Source organism: Phaethon lepturus, unplaced genomic scaffold, assembly GCF_000687285.1.
Source record: "Phaethon lepturus isolate BGI_N335 unplaced genomic scaffold, ASM68728v1 scaffold2994, whole genome shotgun sequence".
NCBI classification, from domain to species: domain Eukaryota; kingdom Metazoa; phylum Chordata; class Aves; order Phaethontiformes; family Phaethontidae; genus Phaethon; species Phaethon lepturus.
In genome coordinates, this window is record NW_010536780.1 from 121,258 (window position 1) to 144,451 (window position 23,194).

General features: G+C 42.0%; 1 protein-coding gene across 1 annotated transcript in view; it reads left to right on the forward strand.

Moving 5' to 3' along the window:
* The window catches only part of PARK2 (parkin RBR E3 ubiquitin protein ligase), a 130,340-nt gene that overhangs the window by 105,656 nt on the left and 1,490 nt on the right, over positions 1–23,194 (forward strand). The window contains exons 4-5 of the mRNA XM_010286258.1: positions 6,835–6,921; positions 20,457–20,574. Of these exons, the coding sequence (XP_010284560.1) occupies positions 6,835–6,921; positions 20,457–20,574 (205 nt within the window). The remainder of the gene's footprint in view (positions 1–6,834; positions 6,922–20,456; positions 20,575–23,194) is intronic.

The following is a 23,194-nucleotide window of genomic DNA, read 5'->3' on the forward strand; positions in this document are numbered from 1 at the left end:
AGCAGGGAGTCCAATGTTTAAAAACTTGAAATCTCCCTCACAGTGCTGCTCTGTGATCTTGGACAAGTCTCTTTGGTGTGGATCCTCAATGGCATTTGGGTTTCCACATCAACTTAGTTAAGATCCTCAAATGTTAGGAATCTGTGGCCAAGGATTTCTATGAATTAGGCTGCAGGCACTAAAACAGAAAAAGTAGTACTTTTCTTCATGGGAGTATGGTGAGAGAAGTTGACTTGCAGTTCCAAGATGCTCCAATGCTCTGGTGACCAAAGCCATGCAAGTATCTTGGAATGCTACATCTTTTGCTTTGATGCGTAATATGTAACCAAACTGGTTTTGAAGACATAAAAATAAGTCTATCTAGTTCCATATATATCTTTGATTATATTTGGTTTCCCTTGTATTCTCTTTTGAATATACTATAGCCTTCTCACATTACAATAGCACTTAATGTGCATTTTCTGGCAGCTCATTAAATAATAAAGTTGACACCTTTCAACTATGCTGTATTTCACTCTTAGCAGGAATTATGATTGCAATGTAGTACTCTCTTGGTTTGATTTTGGACTTGATTTTAGAGGAAAGACTGAGCATGGAAGGTTGATTTCTTGAAGTACTTGTTTGCCTGAGAAGGCAAGATAAAACTTGTAAGCCCTGCATTTTAAATGAAAGGTGAGAAGATCTGTGATTTTTCTTTCTTCATATAGTCATGGTTTTGAGGAACCTGTGCATCACTTGCATACTAGTTTTGCACTACTGGCAGAAAGCCTCAGTACTGTTGGAGATGTTCATCCTGCCTTCATTCAGTAGCTTTAATTTTCATGGTTCCCATCTGTAGTGATGGATCCAGACAGCCAGCACTCAATGAGGAAAGAGCAAAGAAAAGAAGGCAGAAGAACAGCAAAGACAAAACAATTTTGACAAGATTGCTAGTTGTATTGGGTTTGAGTGCTGGAGGTGGGGGGGGGAGGAGAGGGCACAGGGGTGGCTTCTGTGAGAAGCTGCTAGAAGCTTCTCCTATGTCCAACAGAGCCAGTGCCAGCCGGCTCCAAGATAGACCAACTGCTGGCCAAGGCCGAGCCCATCAGCGATGGTGGTAGCGCCTCTGGGATACATACTTAAGGAAAGTGGAGGGAAACCTGGGCAACTGGGGCCAGAGAGAGGAATGAGAATATGTGAGAGAAACAACTCTGCCGACACCAAGGCCAGTGCAGAAGGAGGGGCAGGAGGTGCTCCAGGTGCCAGAGCAGAGATGCCCCTGCAGCCTGTGGTGAAGACCATGATGAGGCAGCCTGGCCTTCTGCAGCCCATGGAGCTCCACGCTGGAGCAGATCTCCACCTGCAGCCTGGGGACGGCCCCACACAGGAGCAGGGGGATGCCCAAAGGAGGCTGTGACCCCATGGGAAGCCCACGCTGGAGCAGGCTCCTGGCAGGACCTGTGGCCACGTGGAGAGAGGAACCCACGTTGGAGCAGGTTTGCTGGCAGAACTTGTGACCCCGCGAGGGACCCATGCTGGAGCCGTCTGTTCCTGAAGGATGGCACCCGTGGAAGGGACCCAGGCTGGAGCAGGTCGTGAAGAACTGCAGCCCATGGGAAGAACTCCTGTTGGAGAAGTACGTGGAGGACTGTGTCCCGTGGGAGGGACCCCAGGCTGGAACAGGGGAAGAGTGTGAGGAGTCCTCCCCCTGAGGAGGAAAGAGCGACAGAGACAACATGTGGTGAACTGACTACAACCCCCATTCCCCATCCCCCTGCACCACTCAGGGGAAGGAGGGAGAGAAAATCCATAATAAAGTTGAGCCTGTGAAGAAGGGAGGGGTGGGGAGGTGTTTTAGGATTTGGTTTTAGTTCTTATTATCCTACTCTGATTTTATTGGTAATAAATTAATTTTCCCCAAGTCAAGTCTGTTTTGCCCATGACAGTAATTTATGAGTGATCTCTCCCTGTCTATACCTCAACCCACAAGCTTCTCATTATATTTTCTCTCTCCTATCCAGCTGAGGAGGGGAGTGATAGGGCAGCTTTGACGGTCACCAGGCATTCAGCCTGGGTCAACCCACCACACTAGTCAATATTTTGTCAATGACAACAGGTCATATCAGAAGAAACTGATTTCATTCTATGATGAGATTACAAGTTTGATATGAAAAAGTAATTGCACAAAACCAATTTAATTTTTTTTATGTAAGACTTCAAACTACAAACTATTCTGATATGGAAATCATCACTGTAATACATCAATAAAAGGCTTTAGGGGACTAGATTCCAACTGCCATGGTTAGGAGGTGTGCAGCAGCATTGTCTCATCATTGTCAGATGACACAGTATGGATGCCTTACTGGGCAGTGGTCATGTAGATTAAGAACTGGCAGATCAAAATAAGTAGTGTTTTCTGTGAAGAATCCATGTGTAGCAGAGTATTGCTAGCAGGATTCAACAGGAACTGACAGCAAACCTGTCACGATTCAATACTTGACAGTGATCCAGAAGTACATATAAAGGCTCTGCTGATGCAGCACAGCAATGGTATAAAGATTAGTCAAATATAATTAATGACAAAAACAAGACAGTCCCCAGAAAAGTGCCATTAATATGATTTGGGGCTGGGGGAGAGAGGAAGGAGGAATGGCTTAACCAGTGAGAAACTTAAGAGTTTCTCTGTTTAGGTTAAAGAAGATTCAGAAGTATCTCAATATCAGTACATAAATACCTTCACAGCAAGAAAATATGGGATATCTGAAAGAGACTTTATTTTAGCAGAGAAATGCGAAGAAGGCGGCAGTGGCTGGAAGCTGAAACCAGAAAGGGTCAAAGTAGACATTAGATACAATTTTTGACAGGGATTTTGAAGGGCCATTAAAACACTGTACCAGAGGTATTAGTGCATCTTTCCTCACCTGATGTCTTTAATCTGTATGTGAATGTCTGTTTTGGAAGATACGCTTTGGCCAAACCATGTATCACACATAGTCTGTCTTCAGTCTAGCTAATAGTGATTAACTGTAGTAGTGAAGACGTACAGTCCAGATTTCAACATGGATTGCAAGAAGCCTGGTGAGAAATCTGGGTAGGTGCCTGAGTTGGTAGCTCACTCATAAGTCCCTAGCAGTGCACCTATGGTGCTGCAGATTAAACCTTGGCTATGACTACCTCACTACACCCTTGCCTTCATTCTATAGTGTAGACACGTGGGAGGAAGCAAGGGTGAAAAAGAAAAGGAATATCTGAGTTGAGGAGTAACTTTAAAATAACAGTAGGGAGCTCAAACTCAAAGCTTTGTGTAGGGATTCAAGAATGGGAGTACTGTATTGAAGTTGGAAGAAAGAAAATTTTAACAGTAATATTTTATAAGCACTATAGGGAGATATTATCAGAGACCAAAGAAAAGGCATTTGCAGTACGCAAAAGAGAGAATGATAGCTGTGGTGCTTAATCCAAGGGAAAGCAGTTCCTTGAAATGTTGTGAAAAAGGAAATGGCAAAATCTTGTTTCCAAAAAACCAACCAGCACAGCATGTAAATGACAAACTCATTTTCCTTTCATCCAAAAAAAGTTATATTCTGCTCCCACTTCCAAACTTAAAGCATTTAAAATACTATAAATGGCCCAGTCAGGAATAACTGAGACTACAGCTCAGTTTCACCATCCTAGTTTTTATTCAGAGTCATTCTTGGCACTTCAGATGTCATCTGTGGAGTTTGAATTCCATAGAGCTGACCAGTTTGGTCTGAATTTACCTTTTGTTTGAATGATCATAAAGATAGGAGGATTTTAAAAGCAGGATCTGGATCCCTATTGAGGTTTTTAATACCCCCTACTCTGAGGTCACTTGGATTCAGGATTCCTGATTAGGCCTATCTCATACATTTTTACAGATATTCAGAAGCCTGTCATAGTGCACACACACAGGTTATATTAATTTCCAGTGCCTAAACCCTTTAAGTGCTTTGGGGATTTCCCTGATAATCCTCTTTTTAATGCATAAACATAGAGGGCAGGTTTGGGACCTTTGGGATTTATTTTTTGTGTTGGTTGTTTTCTAACCAAAGAATCTTTCAAGGGTAACAACAATATGTATTAAATACACAAAGACACAGGAAGTTTATGTGCTGTTTATATTATCACAGTAATCTGTCAGTCTTTTTTTGGCAAATGAAGGAAAAGAATGTGTGACTATTATTAGTAATTACACTACTTACAGTAATTTTAAACACTAATATTAAATTTATGCAAAAGTGTTAAATCCTGACCGAACAAGTTAAATCCTTTCCTTTCCAAGGGCAAAATAACTATTAATATTTATGAAGCCACAAAGTATAAGTTAACTGACAGCATTTTTGCAGTTGCTGTATTTTATTACTGAAACTTTATTATATTTTTCATGTCTGAATGTAAAAAATGAATAAAACTATCACAAACTGCTCTTTGTTGTAAGTGACATGCCTTTTCTTTATGATGCATGCTTTGCCATAAAAAGGGACTGCTTAATGCATTTCTGTTGGGAGATGCCTATTTATTCTAACAAACCGATCAGCCTCCGGGGTGTTCTTTTGCCACAGAACCGATTTTACATCTCATCCATTATCTAATAAGATGTGAAAAGAGTATCCTGTCTCCCAACAAAAACTGAGCTTTGTTTCATTACAAGAATGTGGCAAGCTCACTCATGGACTTACTTGCAGGATATACAATTGTTAGTGAAAGGCCCAGTTATACACTCCTGCATGTTTCCAGTACAGCAAGCCTGTGGGGAAAACATTGTTAACATTGGTCCTGAGGATTTTTTAATTTAAAAGTAAGTATAATAATACTCTATATAATGAGTAAATGCATTTCACATTTTTAAATAATACTGCATGAGTTTATGGATTTTTATTATTATAATAAACAGCAATGCCACATAAATTACATTGTGAGGCAGCCAGAATGTCTTTGCAAAATATATGCCCTGGATTTTTTTTCTTTCTTCAGTATTTCCCCCTTTTCAATGTTTATGAAAGGTTTAAAACTGCACTTGCATGGGAAAGGTGAGAGATTGGAGTGAGGAAAGCAAGCTGAGGCGTTGTGTGATAAGGCAGGGATAAAGCAAGTGTGTACAAAACCCTTTCAGACAAATGTTTTCAGACAGATGTGTTCATAGGGAACTAAAGTCACAAAGGAGAAAGAGAATGACACACAGTAAGAAATACAGTTAAACCTGGCCATAACCTTAATTGTTAAGGGATAACAAGTCTTTGAGGTACTAGGTATCCAGACAGAGAGGACCTCCCTATAGATGCTTGAGCAGTGTTCAACGTGGCTGAAACTTTTGACCACTAATGCGGTGCAGATTGTTGTTGTATTTTAAATGATGCTCTATTACAGTAATGCAGCCTCTCGAACCACACACCTTCCAAAGTACCTCCACTGTTAAGCTGCTTGCTAACAAGCGCAAGTGAATTAACCAGTCGGTGTTAGTTGAAGTAAAATAAAACATTTTAAATCATTGACAAAACAGTGGAGAGAAGTAACAAGAAAGCAAACAAGTGATTAGGTTTGATACCTCTGGAAGTTAGAAGACTCACTCCACTTCTCTGCTCCAAATTTCCCTGACTTTCTGAATAACAGGATCAATCCTTTTGGACTTAAACAATGCTTCTTTTCATAAAAGTGCAGTTTCCTTAGCATGACAATGAAATATGATTTTCAGTGCTGCTTAGAAACAGCTTGAAAGCGTTCAAAATGAAATTGCAAAAGCTGGAATTTGTGGCAGGCAAATGTTCTAGTGTCATGTCCTCCTGATATCCTTTATTCATTACATGTGAATGCAGCTCTGTATCTAGAAATCAAGGCTGTTTATCAGTCTTGCTTATAATGCCAGTCAGAATGGCTTACCACTGAGAGCTCTTTCAGAGTCTGGAGATGCATCAAGACAGCATAGCTTTAAAACAGCATAAGAGATACCCATTTTACATTATTGACTTTTTCCCGTTACTGGCAAGGACACAGAATTTAGTGCCGCATTGATGGGTCAAAGATTTTGACATATGTCAAGACGGAGATCTTCATTTTAGAGTTTCAAAAAAAGGCATCAAATTTGGTACATATGAACCAGTTTAGGTGGCAGAGGCAGCTCAGACTGAGATAAGGACTATTGTTTTATTCATCTGCAACAGACATTACTTTCAAATGAAGCCTTATGTAAAAAACAGCATCTTCTTAAGGAAGATGAAACCAGAACAATTGTTAGACATGCAGTAAGGGTCTAGAGGCAGTACCTTAAAACCCATGTTAACTAATCTATCATTGTGTTCTTTCTATGGATTTTTTTAAACCATTCTATAAAAGTCCATGGCAAGGATATGATTTGCTAGAAAATGGTATTTCATATGACTTACGCAAAGTGATCATCCCCTAGTAAAATCAGCAATAGTCTTCCATAGAGAATGCATTTGATTCAGAACTATGAATAGACTATTTCCATTAGTAAACACTATCAAGCAGAACTGCTTATTTCATCCAACACCCTTGTATGCACAGATTTCACTGTAGGAGGAACACACCCAGAAGTATCTAGTATGACTTTATGTCTCTAAATGGACCATGTAGCAAAATCTCATTTTTAATAATGGCATTTATGTTACTTCACTGATGAAATGTATAATAATAACAGCAAAACTGTTGTGTTAATGATCAGAGTGTATAATAAGATGCACAATTAGGAGGAGTATGGGAATTTAATGGGATGAGAAGGGCAAAGGATCATCTGCTGTATGACTCTTCATGATTGTAACCTGCTGTCTATATCCCCAATGTGCTTTTATGACTTGTGTGCTTTGGTTTGTTTTCCAGTTTGTGTTCTGCCGTGAATGTAAAGAAGAATACCATGAAGGGGAATGCAGCTCTCTCCACAGCACGCAGGGAGCCATGGCCCAGAAGGTAAGGATCCCAGAACTCATTACAGCCTGATCATTATCCCTGGCCCAGCTAGAGTGACATTTGTCAAATGGGTCCTAATTATAATACTAAGTAAAAGCAATTATGTTCATGCTGAATTACTCCAGCCATCAGAGCTGCTGAATTGGCTTTGCGGTGGATTTCAGTCGCTTTGATTGATAGCGTAGCTGAGTCCTGTCAGGAACACACAGGGCTCTGCCATCAGTTGATAAAGAAAAGGCCTTCCCAATGGGCTTTTGGGGTTGTCTCTATTCAATGTGAACAATTTTGAAAGGCTTTCTATAGTCTTGCTGCCTTTCAACTTATTTTCAGTGCACCAGTCAGGAGATCATGTGGGTTTGGACTGAACAACAGGGTTTTTATACAGCCTCTGCAGAAAATGCTGTTGATAATTTATGTTTTAGCTTAGAGAAATAAAAACTGGATTGCCTACTCTGGAAGCTGTTAGATGATAATTATTCTAGGCTGCTCTGTAATTTTGTAGCTATTGTAGCTATAGACCTGAACAAGAAATAGTTTTTCTCTCCTGGCATTTCTCTTTGTTTGAGATTCAAGTTTCACTGCTCTCCATGGCAAACAAATCACAGTCCTTCCAATTAAAAAAGAAAAAACAGGAGAGAAAGTGCAAAGAACAGGAGAGATACCCCCTAAATATCTCACAGCTTGATGCCCAGGGTGTGCTCTTAGGAAGCAGAAAGCTGATACTCAGATGTCTGGCATGTTTGATGCTAGGAGGAGACTGGAACACTGAGCCTCCACACAGCCCAGCATGGCAAATGCAGGACTGTGGGCAGGTGCTGATGGGCACTTGCATCCGGCCAGCTCTCAGCGAGGCATGCCCAGCTCCTGTCAGTGCCTGCGGGCAGGCTCTGTCTGAGGCTGGCTTTTGGGGCCTCTCACTCTTTGAACATAGAGATGGGGAAGGAGCTGGAGGCCTAATGGCAACCTTTGTCATGTGCTACCATGAGACAGTTCATTTGTTGTACTTTGGAGATGTTGCACTAGGCTATGACCTGTGTAGAGATTCTTCTTTTCAACCTTTCTTAGTGAAGCTGTTCTAATTTACAAAAAGAATTAGCACTCGTTGAGAGAGAATTAAACAGCCTGTATCCTAGTAGCCAGTCAGGGTATCTACCTCTGGTGCCCTGGAACATGTGAGGCCCAAAATTCATCTACTTTCCCGGCCTCTAGTGATTTGTAATTCAGATGTGGCATTTTGTGTTTAGCAGCTATCAGCAATTTTTCATTCCATGAATTTGTGCAACCCCTTTTTTTTATCCATATATGTACTTCTAGCATTCACATTACTCTGTGACAAGGAGATTTGCAGCTGAACTATCCTCTGTGAAGAACAATCTCCTTTTGTTTGCAGCAGCCTTAGAACAGTCTTCCAGCTCCCATTCACATTTATGCAAGAACAAAACAACTTCAACAAAGACATTGTGATATACTTCAGCTGAAGTCTCCAATACCCTGGTAAAGTAAGAGACCAAGGCTCAAAGTCTTACCTGAATTAAGGAGAGCTAGAACTTCAATACATCTCAATATGAACAGTGAGCCCTATATCCACTAACCTATTTATGCCTAGAGTTTTGCCTAGAGTACTGGAAGTCATCATGGCACATTACAAATTGTTTCAGCAGTGTAAACGATAGTACCTACAAGTAACTCTTGCAGCTATGCAAGTCAGTTCCTCAGTATAGACAAGACCATAGACCACCCGAAATTCATTTAGACTCCAACTTAAATTGAAGCTAATTGACCTAACGTCAGCCACCTCCTCCTCTAGGAAACTGAGAGCTGCACTAATTAAACTTCTCCACAAGGTGGCGATGTGCCACTGAAGGAATGTTTCCCTTGCTTGCTGTAACCAGGCGAGCTAAACGGAGAGCTAGCTAAAACACGGCAAGCCCAAGTGCTGGCGAGGTGTTGGTTTCATCCGAATAGCATCACTACAAAGCTGTCTTGCATACAACACTCCCGGGCAATGCACGCAAAACATTCGTGGGGCAGATATAGAAGGAAGTGTGGGGGGGACCGTTTTCATCTGTTGCACTGGAATTATTTTAAACGTTTATCCACCTGTGCTTTCAGCCTTTTTGTTCTGTTTGGCCCTCCCCTGCTAGGTGTACAACCCTTTGTGTCAGAGTTAACTTGCTATTACTGTACTGCTTGTTCAGGCAGTGAAAAGGATGGATGATCTTTGACCATCATCTGTTTCAGGGTAGGAAAAATAAATTTTCAGGATTGTCTTCAGCTCCTGCAGTTTGACTCCTGTCCGGATCCATTCCATATCATTTATTTTAGAAACAGATCTTATTGTCACAACTCCTACCACTCAGATTTCAGGGTCAACTAGACACGCTGCCACCAAACTCTTCTTCTCCAGAACTGATGCAGGATATGTAGGCTCAGGAGAAGAAAGATGCAGGTTTTAACTCAGCCTCTAGTGGCTACAGTAATGAAAGGGCTTTCCGTTGTTTTCACATTTCTGCAACGGCCTGCACATCTCTGATGTTCCCAGTGTGGGAGGAAACGCTGCGGGCAGGCTTAGGCCTAAGTCAGCACGATGGAGATGAAAACAGTGGAGCACAAGGGGTGGGAAAGAGCTGGAAGAAAAGCCAGAAAGGAGGGCTGTTGTGGAGGAATTGGGTAACCAGAAGTTGATGGCAACCTAGAGAGTGGGAAGAGCTGTGATGTCACTCAAAGAAGCCCTCTTAATGGCCTGTGTGCCAGGGCACTGCAAAGGCCATCTGCTCCCTGGGGGCTGCCCACAGGTCTGTCGGGCAGGGCCTGGCACCTCCCTTAGGACAGGCATGGGCCAAAATTGTGGAAGGTGGGCCACAGGGGGGCCCGTGGCTGGGCAGGGCTGTGAGGAGCTGGAGACAGGCCCTGCTTCAGTGTGGCTAACATGGGTCGACAGGGGCTGACATGGGGTCCTGGGCCATGGACAGGGTGGGGGGATTCCCAGGGGACTGGGCTGGGACAGCAAGGTCTGGTGGTGCCCTCAGAGCCTGACACCAATTTGGGAAGCCTTGGAGAAGGAGGTCCCTTAGAAATAGAGGTAGAGCCTGATAGAGAGACGTTCAAGTGTCCATGAAAGCCAAGAGCTGATGGGAGTGACTGTGACCTGTCAGAGATACAATGGAAGCTCCAGAAAGAGGAGAAGGAAGAGAGAAGAAAGGGAATGACCCTGTGAGATGACATGGGACAACTATGAGGGTCCAAGAAGCAGAAATGGTGTTGGTGAAAGAGGCTTGTGTTGGGCCCCATGTCAGAAGGAGTAAGGAGGAAGCCTGAGGTCAAGAGGAGGGAGCGGAGCTGGTGGGACTGTGGAGGGAGGGAGGGCAGCAGGGACGGGGGAATGGAGGCAATTGGCAAGAAGAAGGAAGAGGGCAACCGTGGCTGCAGAGCACAGGTGGGATAAAGCAGGTGCCATGTGTGGGTGCTTAAGCCTATTCGAAATAAAGGGGTTTGAACCTTATAGCGGTGGGAAGCTAAAGGGCATTGCTTGCTGCTTGGTGTAGAAAAGGCAAACTCAGCAGCAGGCATGCAGAGAGTAGCCTAGCTTTGCATACTGGTATATCATGATCTTTCAGATCTATGCATAGATATTGCATGCTCCATTGGGATGGATAAAATGTCCTCTTTTTACTGAAATGTCCATTTTTATCTTTGATAGGGCATTGAAAGCTCATCTTAAGCATTTTACTGGTGCATGGCTGATTATTCCCCATCTTAGTGTGTAAGTTACATAATTTCAGGGAAAATAAAATGTATCCGTGGCAACTTCAGTTAAGAAGCTTTCTTTTAAAACCATTGCAGCCTCTTGGAGTTGTTTGAAGTTTGGGATGAGAGAAGTAATCATATTTGATGGATTAAAGGCACAGTGTGCATGATGGAATCAATGATACAGTAAAGGTGACTCTAGACAGATTTAGGTTCAGAAATAACCGCATAGTCCCTGCCATATACACCACAAAACCAAGCTTCCCGGACCCTTTTAACCTAACCCATGGAAGTCTACGCTGATGCGGAATCTAGCCATAAACGAGCTTCCTTTGTAAGTCTCCAGCTTAAAATTAGCCTAGCTTTCCTAGCACAAAGCCTTTCTAGACAGTTTGCTTTTTACCAGGATAAGTAATGCACCTTTTTGCTCTCTAGGAACTGGACAATAAAATGTGACCACATATTAGATTTGAACATGTACAGAGTAGCTCCCAGGACTGTTTTGGTGCCAGGCATGTTGATAAGACACCTGCAAGGTAAACTGTAATAGCAATAGCAATGACAGTGATGGAAAAGTGGTGCATATATAAATAAGTGAATAGAATGAGGGGCACAGAGACATAACTATTTGAAAGAAATGACACAAACCGGATGAAATGGGTTATACCAAGGTATGTTTTAGAGATGGTTCTATGGACAAACTTTCCCCAAGTTTGTTTTAGCTGCTGATTATCTTGTCCTGCCAAACCAGTGAGTGTGCGATCGTAAAAAGTTACCAGCTTTTTCAGAGGTTGCTGTGAATTTAGTAAAGAGAATAAATTAAACATCATGATAGATTTCTATAGCGCAGCTGTACACAAATCCCTCCAATAACCTGCATTCAAAGGCTCGAACCTAAAAGAACATCTGATGTCTAATTCATCTGATGTCCAATTAATCTGATGTCTAATTCTTCATCCCACAAACCCAGTCTGGCAGTCTTTGTAGGAGCCAGACATAAATCTAGTTCAACTCATTTGAACAAACTCCACTATTAACCCTAGGCCAGCAACAGCTGTAAACCTAAGCCTAGATAAAACGCCCATGGTGGCTGAAGTCTTAAAGCTTGCCCAGTGGTCTCTTCTGCTCCATGCTCCAACCCAAGCTCCTTAAAAATCCTGTCAGGCCATATCTAGTCTTACTCCAACCCTTAATTCCAGCTAGCTCTAGCAACCCAGGCCCTGCAAACCATGCAATCCAGCAAAATCAATCACTAAACATACATCTTTAGCTGCTGGTGCAGCTAAAAATTGTTACCAATTTCTTGCGCACAGGTTACAGAATAGGTTGTGTGAATTTCTGCCATTTTACTACATTGAAAATCTCATTAGAATCTCATCAAGGTGTTTATTTCAGATCAGGTTCATTGCATATGCAAAGTAAAAAAATTATCATTAGTCTTATCAAAATCTTAGAAAGCTAATCAACTACTATTTGTAGTCCATTTACAATAACACTAGGACTTATAGTTCAAATGATATATAGTTAAAATAACGGATATGCAGACTTTCTGGTAACACCCATTTCTCTGGCGTTACATCTATTTGACCTTCTACTCCCTCTCTAGGTCCTAGGTTCAATAGCTTCAGTCTGGGACGGGCTGGCATAGTGAGTCCTTTACCAGGAGGAGCATGATGTTGATATTGGTGGGGTTTTTCCTTCTCGCTGTGTGGTCTGCCTGGGGGCACTTTTATATGTTTGTTAACACACTCCTTCACTGCTCTGCAAGTCGACATTGGATCCAAATTTACAATCTATGGTGTGTTTTACCTAAGTCAGTTATATCTTTGTTATCTTTGTTATCCCTAAAACTGTTTTTCCCCAGCTCTCAAGGCCGCATTTGGGTAACTGACGACTGGAGAGTTGTTTATAGCGCCGGGGCCTCCCATATCATCCTGTGCCTGTGCTTTTAAGGCCTCTGCTATCATCCCATGCCTTTACTCCTCTGCGTAGCATTTTATTGTAGGGCCAGAGGCAGTTCATTCTGCCCGTAATACCTCTAGTTGTCAGTGCTGTCAGTTACAAAAATCCATGTAACATTGTTAAACCACGCAATTATACAAAACTATACAAAAGCAAAAGCAGAAGAGGTAATAGTCACCCAGTCACTAGATAATCGCTGTCACTTGCTAAACCAAATCTCTAAGCAGGCCGAGACAAGCCCAGAGAAAGCCCGACAGGTCCTGAGGCCTGTGGCGCTGGCTTGGCACAAAGGCTGTGGCCTCGTGCAAGAAACGGCAACAGCATTTTGACTGAGCCACAAAGCTACCTGTTCTAAACCTTCATCCACGGTCTGGTGCGGTGCAAGTTTATAGCTAGTGCTGTAAAACTTACCTTGAACTCCACTCCACACCTGTGGGATGCTGCCTGTCCTGGCTGTAGCCTTAAGCTGGAGGCCTGGGTCACTCAAATCCCGAAGCCTATCCCCAAACCTACCACCTTCAAATCAAACCTCAGCTGTTTGTCATTTGGGACTGTCGGGGTTTAGCCCCAGCCAGCAACTAAGCCCCACGCAGCTGCTCGCTCACTCCCACATGGTGGGATGGGGGAGAGAATCAGAAGAGTGTGAAACTCTTTGTTATCCCTAAAATAACAATTTGCACAAAATTCATGGTTTGAGATAAAGACGGTTTAATAAGGAAGGCAAAAGCTGCGCACACAAGCAAAGCAGAACAAGGAATTAATTCACCACTCCCCATGGGCAGGCAGGTGCTCAGCCATCTCCAGGGAAGCAGGGCTCCATCACGTGTAATCGTTTCTTGGGAAGACAGATGCCATAACTCCAAACACCCCTCCACCCCTTCCTTCTTCTTCATCCCAGCTTCATATATTGAGCATGACGTCATATGGTAGGGAATATCCCCTTGGCCAGCCTGGGTCAGCTGTCCCAGCTGTGTCCCCTCCCAGCTCCCCGTGCACCCCCAGCCTGCTCGTGGGCAGGCCAGCACGAGAAGCTGGACAGACCTTGACTGCTGAGCAGTAACTCAAAACATCAGCACATTATCAACATTTTCTCATCCCAAATCCAAAACACAGCTTCATACCAGCTTCTGTGAAGAAAATTAACTCTACCCCAGCTGAAACCAGAACAGGACCCCGTCCTTACAGTACTCAGGTAGCTGGTGCAGGATCAGATACTAACTTTGCTTTTCTGCCACCGGCAGTATACAAGTTCTCCAGAAACCCATGTCAGCCCAGGAGCCCATCAGACCAAACCGATAGTGCAGTGCCTCAGCTGATTCAGTGTCAGCAAACCTGCTCCTAGTCATCACCTGGGCCCTGACTGCAACCCTAGCCATAGCCTCAGGGCTCAGCCCAAACCCAGTCGTGGTTTTGTCAGGCAAGCGGTCAGCTCTGGAGCAGACCCATTCGGTCACTTCCTAGACATGCTTTTTGCTGCACAGGTGTGGCGTAAAAGCACGGCCACGTGCGCACACGCATGCGGGAAAGCCTGTCACATCCCCTGGCACCCTGCTGAAGTCTTTCGTATCGTAGTTCCTGGAAGAGCTCCCGGCTCACTTGGGCTGCAGGTGAGCCTCCAGCCCGCCTTCTCCTCCCGCTGCCTCATGTACGCCCGTCCCGAAGTTGCCAGTATAAAACATACAGACATTGCTTGCCAGGCTTCCCTTTCTACCCGCTGAACGACATCTGTCTAATCTCTTAGGCCTGTGGATTCCCAGCAAGCGTGTAGGGTTGTGAAGCCTGGTCTCTATGCAGGTGGTGGTTTGCTGTAATTATGCAGCAGAACATATTGGCCCACTCTGAGCATGAGATATTTCAGAATTTGATTCTAATGTGGAATTCCCAAATGACGGTGCTTTCAAAATATCCTTAGCTGAAATATTTCAATGCTAAGATGTGAAATATTTAGCTAATGCTTCATGAAAATCAGGTTTGGTGCAATGTACTTAGAATATTGCTACGGAATTGAAAAACTATGCAATGTGCATATTAAATTGTAACAGAAAGACATTGATGCTGACAAAATTATGGAATTGCATGTCTCCTGACTTACTCTATGAAGGAAGCAGCAAGCTCCTTTTTTTGCTTGAGCCTTCAGCAAAAGGTGAGTTCTTAGGGAAAACATAGAAATTATATTGATTATATTGGTTTCTGAATCAGTTCTTGGTTATCAGTGGTTTGTGTTTATGCTCTAAATATTGCAAATACCACTTTCAGAATTGTTCCTTCTCTATGTCAGCAAACTTTCCTTACTGCTTTTAGAACAGTGGAAAACGGAAGGTGAAGTATTTGAAATGGTGTACTACAGGCACGAGTTAAAATGAGAAACACACAGCATTTCTATGGAAACTTATTTCTCTACTCAAACAAGGGGGAAAATTAATCAAAATGATAAATAGTAAATGCTGACCACAAAAACCATGAATTATTTCTCTGCATTTTAGTGAAAGAAAAAGCTACTGAAGAGGTTCATCATACATAACATCTTTCAATGATTCCTGAGTCAGAGTATGAAATGTGGTACATCTATTATTAGACCATTGATTTTTTTTTTATCAGATAAATTTAAAAAGTTAAATAAAACATGGCCATACAAAAAATGGCACACCTAGCTTCATTTCTAAAGTATCTTAAACAACGGAAAAAGAAACTGAGGCTTGGGGGTTTAGTAGCTGGTATATTCACAATGTCAAGCACAGGACATTTCAACCCACAGATGCCTAATTAAAGGAGCGAGAAAAATAACTATAACCGGGAAATGTCCTGTAAAATTAATCTCTATGTTATAAATAAAGATGCACCAGAGGAAATCTGAGAATAGGTCTTAACTTTCTGTCTAATGAGATATAGATAGGAACTACAGAGAGAGAATTTCAGCTTTCCTATTTTGGGCAGCAATAAAGTAAAAAGATGTGACAGGCTGCTTTTGTTATGAGGTTAAGGTGAGAGTCATTTGCAGCTGTGTTGCCACTTATGGGAGAAGGCATGTTCTTTATTCCACTCATGGAAAACAGTTATACAAGAATGACCTGTATTAGATTAGATTTTTCTGCTTTAGAGCAGTGTAAATTCAATACTCACCAGCTACCTGCATTTAATTCATGCTGATATGAACGGCCTCAACATGCAGAGTGAGAACCTTGATGTGCTCTGTCACCAAACCAGAGCGCTCTGATTTTACTTAGTGAAAGTCTCTTTCATCTTGTATCAGACACAATACACTGTGTATATCACTTTGATTTTAGCTAGTTATTGTCATCACAAAGCAGCTCTTTTTTTTACAGCAGAACTCCCTAGGCACACCAGACAAATTGGCTCACACAAAGCTGCTTCATGTGAGTTTAACTGCATCGGTGTGGTCCTGACACTTCCACTTTTCCAGTGCATGAAACATATTCCCATGGATGACCATCTTTCCTGTTCCTGATGTATAACCATTTTTTAGTTATTTGATTAGCCTAAATTTTTTCTACACTAGAGCACTAGTCCCATAGTTCTGCACACGTCTCTTTGTGACATTTTGACTCTTAAATGACTCAAATAATGGATTTTTTTCAAAGGTCCTCTAGTATATCTAGTGCCCTAGATATCTGCTATTTCCCTCCCCCAACTGGAGGGAAAGACACCACTAAACACAACAGGAGGTTAATTCATGTGGACATGCTCATAAAACAGCCCAGCAGAACAGAAGAAATATAAGGTGGACTGTCACTATCTCTTGTAGATCAGGCTTCAACCAATGAGGCTGCTTTTGCTTAGAACTCCAGCCCAAAATAATTAGTGGGCTGTGTTAATCTAAATGTTATGGTGAGTTGAACTTTGCTTTGCGTACAATGAATTATTCTTTGCCTTCCTTTCAAACTCTTTCAAATATCCATCATTGTTCTCACATTTGTGCTAGAAAATGAGTAATGCTTTCTTTTTTGAGATATCTAAGCCTTTTTAAAATGCTATATTTCACATAACATCATAATTTTGCATATTTCTATTTAATTAAAAAAAACCCAACACTTATTTTTCCAAGGAAAATTAACTTAAAACCAAGCATTTCTGATCAAAAGGGAAGGTATTTCTGATTTAAAGGAAGCTGCACTACGATACAATTTTTATGCATGACCAGCTTTTTTGCTTATCGGAAGGAATTAAGCACCAACAGTAAACAAGCAGGAGTCCAGAAATTATATTCACTAAAGCTAAGCACAACATAATGTTAACAGCTTCATAGTCTATTCTGAATCAAGGATCTTAAGTTTTCAGATGTTGTCTATACTAGGCAAAATAAGCATGATCATAAAAGAAGTGTGTGTCGTAAAACATTATACACCTAATGCTTCCAGTATTTTGAACAAAAAGTTTTGCTGTAAATGTTTTTAATCTGGATGTTACTGCTTAGCTGCTGACTGTGAACATACACTGACAAGTTGATGTGTGCCCTATTACCTGAATGAGATGCTGCTTTAAGAAGGACATTTTATTTCTATTTCAAGATGCTTTCTGTCTCTTGACTTTTTCCAGTACTGCCTGATATTGATTAACTGCATAAACAGCTTTCCATGTACATGTTCTTATATTGCTATGTGGTGCACAGCAGTGTCTGTGGTCTCTTTATCCCTGTTAGTTTTTCCAAAGGACTCAGCATAGAAACAGAATAGAAGTAAATCTCCATCCTTCCGTGTGACCCAGAGATAACAAGACAGACATTTTCCCCTATCTCACTAAGGGGATATGGCAGAGGGGATGTTGAAAAATGCTTGCAACAGCTCTTAGTAGCTTCCTGTTATTCATGGGTATTCATTCCTGGTCATAAGATGCAGCACAGTTGAGAATCAGAAAAATAATTCATGAAGTGGCATGGATGGAATCTAGTAGCTTTTTTCTAGTCCTGGGACAAATATTTTGTAATAATTGAGGAACTAGAGCACATTGTGTGGGGTCAGCATCACAAGTGATCAAACTCTCCTGTCCTCAGCAAACAGACATGTGCTGCACACCTGGAGCATCTCTGAACTTCCTATCCAAGACCAGGCAGTGAGCACCACCTCTGCTTGATAGACCTGCTCTATTACCTAGGCCATTGTCAATAACATTAGGTGTGCTAGCTTAGGTTGAAAGACGGTGATTTCAATAGACCCTTGTAATGGAGAACTGCCATACACCTTTCCTTTATTGTTTGAGGAAAAAATGCAGATAAATATATGTGTGCTTGCAGCCACTGTATGTGGACCACTAAATAAAGCACGCAAACACTGGAGGCTCATAGATCAATATGGTATGATTTCTTCACTGAATCGGAGGAACTCCATCACTGTACCGTTTCTCTGCCTTTGCTTCCTGCAGCAGGAAGTTTTTAATTTCGCATTCAGCAAGACTGGGCATAGGAGGGATATTTCAGCTCTAATGGGCTGAAAGTATCATACTGCTGGATCTATTTCATGCTAGAATTTTTGCAATGGAAAACATTAATGTAATAATTCACTCTGCTGTTTCCAGCAATTTATTCTTTCTTGGTGAATTGCGTATGTGCGGTTTGAAGTTGTCTATTTTAGTTATTCCTAAGATCTCCTAAGTTTGTATTTGTTTTCAGAACTAAAATCAAATTAGCAATTTGGCATGTGAAATTTTGCCTCAGTGTGATTTGCTAGTAGAGCACAACAAAGATATGAAGATGGGGGAAAAGTATGTTTCCAAGTACTAAACCAGACAGTTTGGATTTGGACTATTTGAGAAAAACAGAGCCACTGTAAATCTCTTCTAGGTTGATGACAAAAATTAAAAATACATCTGGTCTTGTCATGTAGCTGTTATTCTGAAAAGAATAGCAATGTTTTATCACTGCTATAGTGATTTTCATCTTGAATTAGCTTTAACAACGTTAAGCTATTAATTCCCATTACAACCAGATGCAATTAATGTCATCTTCCTTCTGTCACTGGGCAAACTGAGGCCCAGGTCTCGCGTTGCCACTCTCCCCATCTCGTGTTCAGGCCTCTCTGAGTTAGCTCAGATTGCCTGCTAATGTCATCTTTCCTTAAAGATCAAGGTGTTGCAAGATCAATACCAGATTATGTTCTTTGCTATTAGCCTGAGCAGCTTTTTCTATTTCCCAGAACTTCCTAATGTACGGTTGTATAGAGGTCACCCTTTTGCCGAACTGCTGAATAATCCCGCAGGGTGCAGGGCCGAGTTGCCTCTCCAGAAGCAGAGAGCTAAAAGTAAAAGTCACTTCTAGGACACAGCCGAGAAGACTTTGTTCAGTTTTGTCACCGCTAGATCAAAAATACTGGCAACTGGAGAATGTTAAGTGAGGAGCAACAAAAGGGATTAAGGGGCTGAGGAGACTAATGTAGGTAGTAGAATAAAAGACATGAAACCATAAACACACTTTTGAGTTTTCCTGATTAAAGGGCCTGATTTTTCTTTTTTAAGATTGCCATGGCCACCAGATGAGCTGGAAACAAATTGTTGCTCAGTTGTGACATCAGCCAAGAAATAAAATCTAGGTCTTACTCACGGACACTGCAACAAGTCACAGGTTTTAGTAGTAGTAGCTGAGTTATGGTTGTGTTGCACGTTGGGCCAACTTCCTTTTGCTGTCTTGCTGGAAATAAGTATTTTTTTTAAATTATCCATTTAAACAAATATTAAAAGTTTATCCACATAATGGCCTACAAGTATTTAGAAGGTATAAACAAAAAGAAGCTGCAGGAATTTTAACAAATAACATAATTTAGTTTAAGCTCATAATTTTCCCACGTGCTTGAAAAAACCCACATTATGAACAGATAGAGCAGAACTTCAAGGCTGGAACCTACATACATTGTTTAGAGCTACTAGTCACATAGTTGCCAGCCTCATGTGACAGAAGCGACCCAAGGCACTGCCATCTCTTTTGTCCTTGTACTATCATTGTAGGTAGGAAATTGCCAAGTAGGACACTTGTGTGGGTTATGTAATTTTGTCCCAGTCATAAATAGGACAAACACAAGAGTCCCTTTTAAAACAGTGTTCATGATGACTTTTTCCATCCGTGTCATTCTATCTGGGGAGCTACTTGCTTTCATTATTCACCAGGGGGTTCTTTTGACTTTTTCTCCAAAATGTTTGTGTTTCTTTTTTGTGCCTCTTAAGGCCTTTTAAATTTATATAGATTTATGTTTGAATGAAATCTAGTCCTCCAAAACAAAGGAACATGATTTATTATGAAAAGCAGTAGCCTTCCAGGGACCCCACCACTCTGCATTATCAAGTCTTGCCTTGCCTTGTTGTTTTTGCTTTTCTTGCAAGAAGGCCTTTAATCCCTGAAGCAGAATGAAACCTACCATGTCTAACACGTCATGTCTCAGCCGGGTTCATCCGACTCCTGCTTCGCCTTGCCTTTTGCTTTACCTGTCTCTGTGCGTTTGCAGCACGGCTCGATGCCCCGTGTCCTCCTGCCAGGGCTTTTTGCCTGCCGCTCGGGGCAGGGAGCAGCGGGGGGGACGCAGCCTGTGCTGCAGCTGGGTGCATGAAGGACCCCCGGGATGGCACACACCCCAGCTGCTGCAGCCCCCCCCACCAGCCCGCCGCAGCCTGGGATCTAACCCGATACACGTGTCGTGCACACTGGGAGAAAACAAGTTTGCCTTTTGAAGCAAGAATTCTGCATCTCCCATAAAGTCCAGCCTCCCTGGCCTCGCAGTCACTCCTGTCTGCTTCTCGTGGGTAAATAGTTACCACTTCAGTGTAAACACCGTGTGCTAGCGCAGCCTTTCAGTATTGTGCCCACAGGATCTTCTCTCTCTTTGCAGGGTTACATAGTTGATGAACGTGCAGCCATGCAAGCTCGATGGGAAGAGGCATCTAGAGAAACAATCAAGAAGACAACCAAGCCATGCCCCAGCTGCAATATTCCAGTAGAAAAAAATGGTAAATCTATTAGATATCTCATACTTAGCTGTCTTTTAAAATTCATTTTACAACATAAATGTACAAATGTGCATGTGTACATATGCACACTATTTTTCCAAGAGAGGGAGAGTACATAGAGCTTGAATCATTTTATCTAAATTATCTTGAAATCACTAAATCTAAATCACTTAATTCTAATGCCACCAATTAAGCCTCACAAAATGCTTGGCTATTTATACATAAGGAAAATGAGGCATAGAGAGACACTGGATGTAAAGTTCACATGACTTCAGTCAGCTAGTTGTCTAGATTTTCCACTGTCACTGGAAAATATAGACATTTGTAGGGCAAAACTCATCCAACACTGAAACAAAACATAGGTCTAATGTAGGCCAGAAGAATCGCACCTAAAAGTGGGGTGTAGAGAATTAGTCCTGCTGTAGACATATACACAGTACATAGCTGAATTTAGATGAGATTAATCTCAACCCAGTGACATGCCCACAGCCAAAGAGCAAGTCAGAGGAAGAAACATGAGTCCTGGCAAACTGGTTGCACTAATCAATGCTTACCATGTGGGTAGAAAAGTAATCAATTGGCACCGGGGTGGTTAAAATGGGGAACAGGAACAGCAAATAGGCTATACCCTATAGGTTCATGCTGTTCCAATATTTAATTGTATTTATGTTGTTAATCAAAATATATAAAAATTATTGCCTAAATATTATACAAATATTAAGTACAGGGGGTGATTCTCAGTTGTGTGACATCACTTATTCAAATGGGACTCTGAAAATGCCAAATAAGACACTGTAACCTGCAAGGAGACAACACTTCAAGCAGTGATACTACAGAATTACTGAGGAAGAAATAGGACAAAATCCTGAAATGTGGGGCTTCATGAAAGAAAAAGCAGCAGTTGGCAGATGGAAAGTGGGAGACTTCTTCAAGTACAAGAAGCAGAAGGAAAGAAAGCATGAATTCAGGAGTGGGAAGGTGAGACAAGATTTGGCAAAGTGTAGAGAGGAAGGTGGGCAGCAGAAGAGAGATAACAGAGGGGTAGGTCAAAAAAGTTATTTACAGACTTGTAAAACAGGCTGGAAAGCAGAAGTTTGAACTGGATTAAAAATAGACAAATAATAACCGTGACTGTTCATACTTAACAGTTTGTGCATAACCAAAGAAAAAAAGCTTCTGGTCAGGCTGGAAGCAGTGCTAGGACCTTTACCTTCTCTTAGACTCTGCTACAAAATCTTTACTGTTAAAGTACAGGCCATTGTCACTTGTTACAAACAGGATATCCCTGTTTGACACCATGATATAATTCACACAACTCCCACTAATGTTTAGGGAAGTTGCTTGTAAAAATCCCCACTGTATCAAAAAGGAAATAAAGGCCATCATACTTTTTATCCTTGAAAGCAAATATTTACTGAAAACAGATAATAAGCAGGAAAAGGCCTTTCCAGAACAGTGCCTCATAATGCAAAATGCCAAAGCCGATAGCAGCAGGCTAGAAATGTTTCAACATACTGGAATCGGCTGATTGTGCTGCTATTCAGAGGAACCTCAACAGGCTGGGAAAAGGGCTGAGAGAAACCTCATGAATTTCAACATAGGGAAGTGCACCAGTACTGGTTGCGGAGTCAAAGTGGATGGAAAGGACCTGAGTGTCCTGGTGGGCTACAAGCTGGACATGAGCCAGCAGTGTGCCCTTGCAGCAAAGAAAGCCAGCTGCATCCTGGGCTGCATTAGGAAGAGCATCACCAGCAGATCGAGGAAGGCGATCCTTCCCCTCTGCTCAGCACCGGTGAGACACATCTGGAGTGGTGGGTCCAGTTCTGGGCTACCCTATACCAGAGAGACATAGATTGGAGTGAGTCCAGTGAAGGGCTGCAAAGATGATAAAAGGACTGGATAAATAAATACCTGCTGGGGGGAGCAAAGAAGACAGAGCCAAACTCTGCTCAGTGGTTCCCACTGAAAGGACAGAGGCAATGGGCACAAACTGAAACGTAGGAAATTCCATTTAAACATAAGAAAATGCTTTTTACTGTGTAGGTGGATGAAGACTGGAACAGATTGTCCAGAAAGAATTTCCATTCTAGCATACATTCAAAACCTAACTGGACACAACACTGGGCAGCGTACTTTAGTTGACTCTGCTTTGAGCAGAGGGAGGGTTGGACTGGAACCGGATGATCTCCAGAGGTACCTTCCCACCTCAGTGATTCTGTGATCCTGCACATTAAGGCGTGAAGCTTAAAAGTGCAGTGCTTGCTTTCTTCTCTGGTAATGGGTACTGCATGTGCCATCTTCCAGGCTGATGTTTGTAAACTGAAGGAGCACTTAACTTCTGCCTAAATACAGGTGCTGTTAAGAGGTTCCCAGTTGTACATTGAAGTCCGACGACTGTCCTCATTTGGGAGGAGTACATTGACTCCACACAAGAGAATAATTCTGCCTTCCCTCCCCAAACACTTCTGTGGATACTGTCTTTTACAAGGGACAGTGACAATGCCAATAACTTTTCAATAATAGCCTATATTTCTCTATTTCTGTAGCCTGTATATCTATAGGCATTGTAGAATACTTCTATATGCCAATAACTTTTCTGTAATAGCTGAAGTGAAAGAGC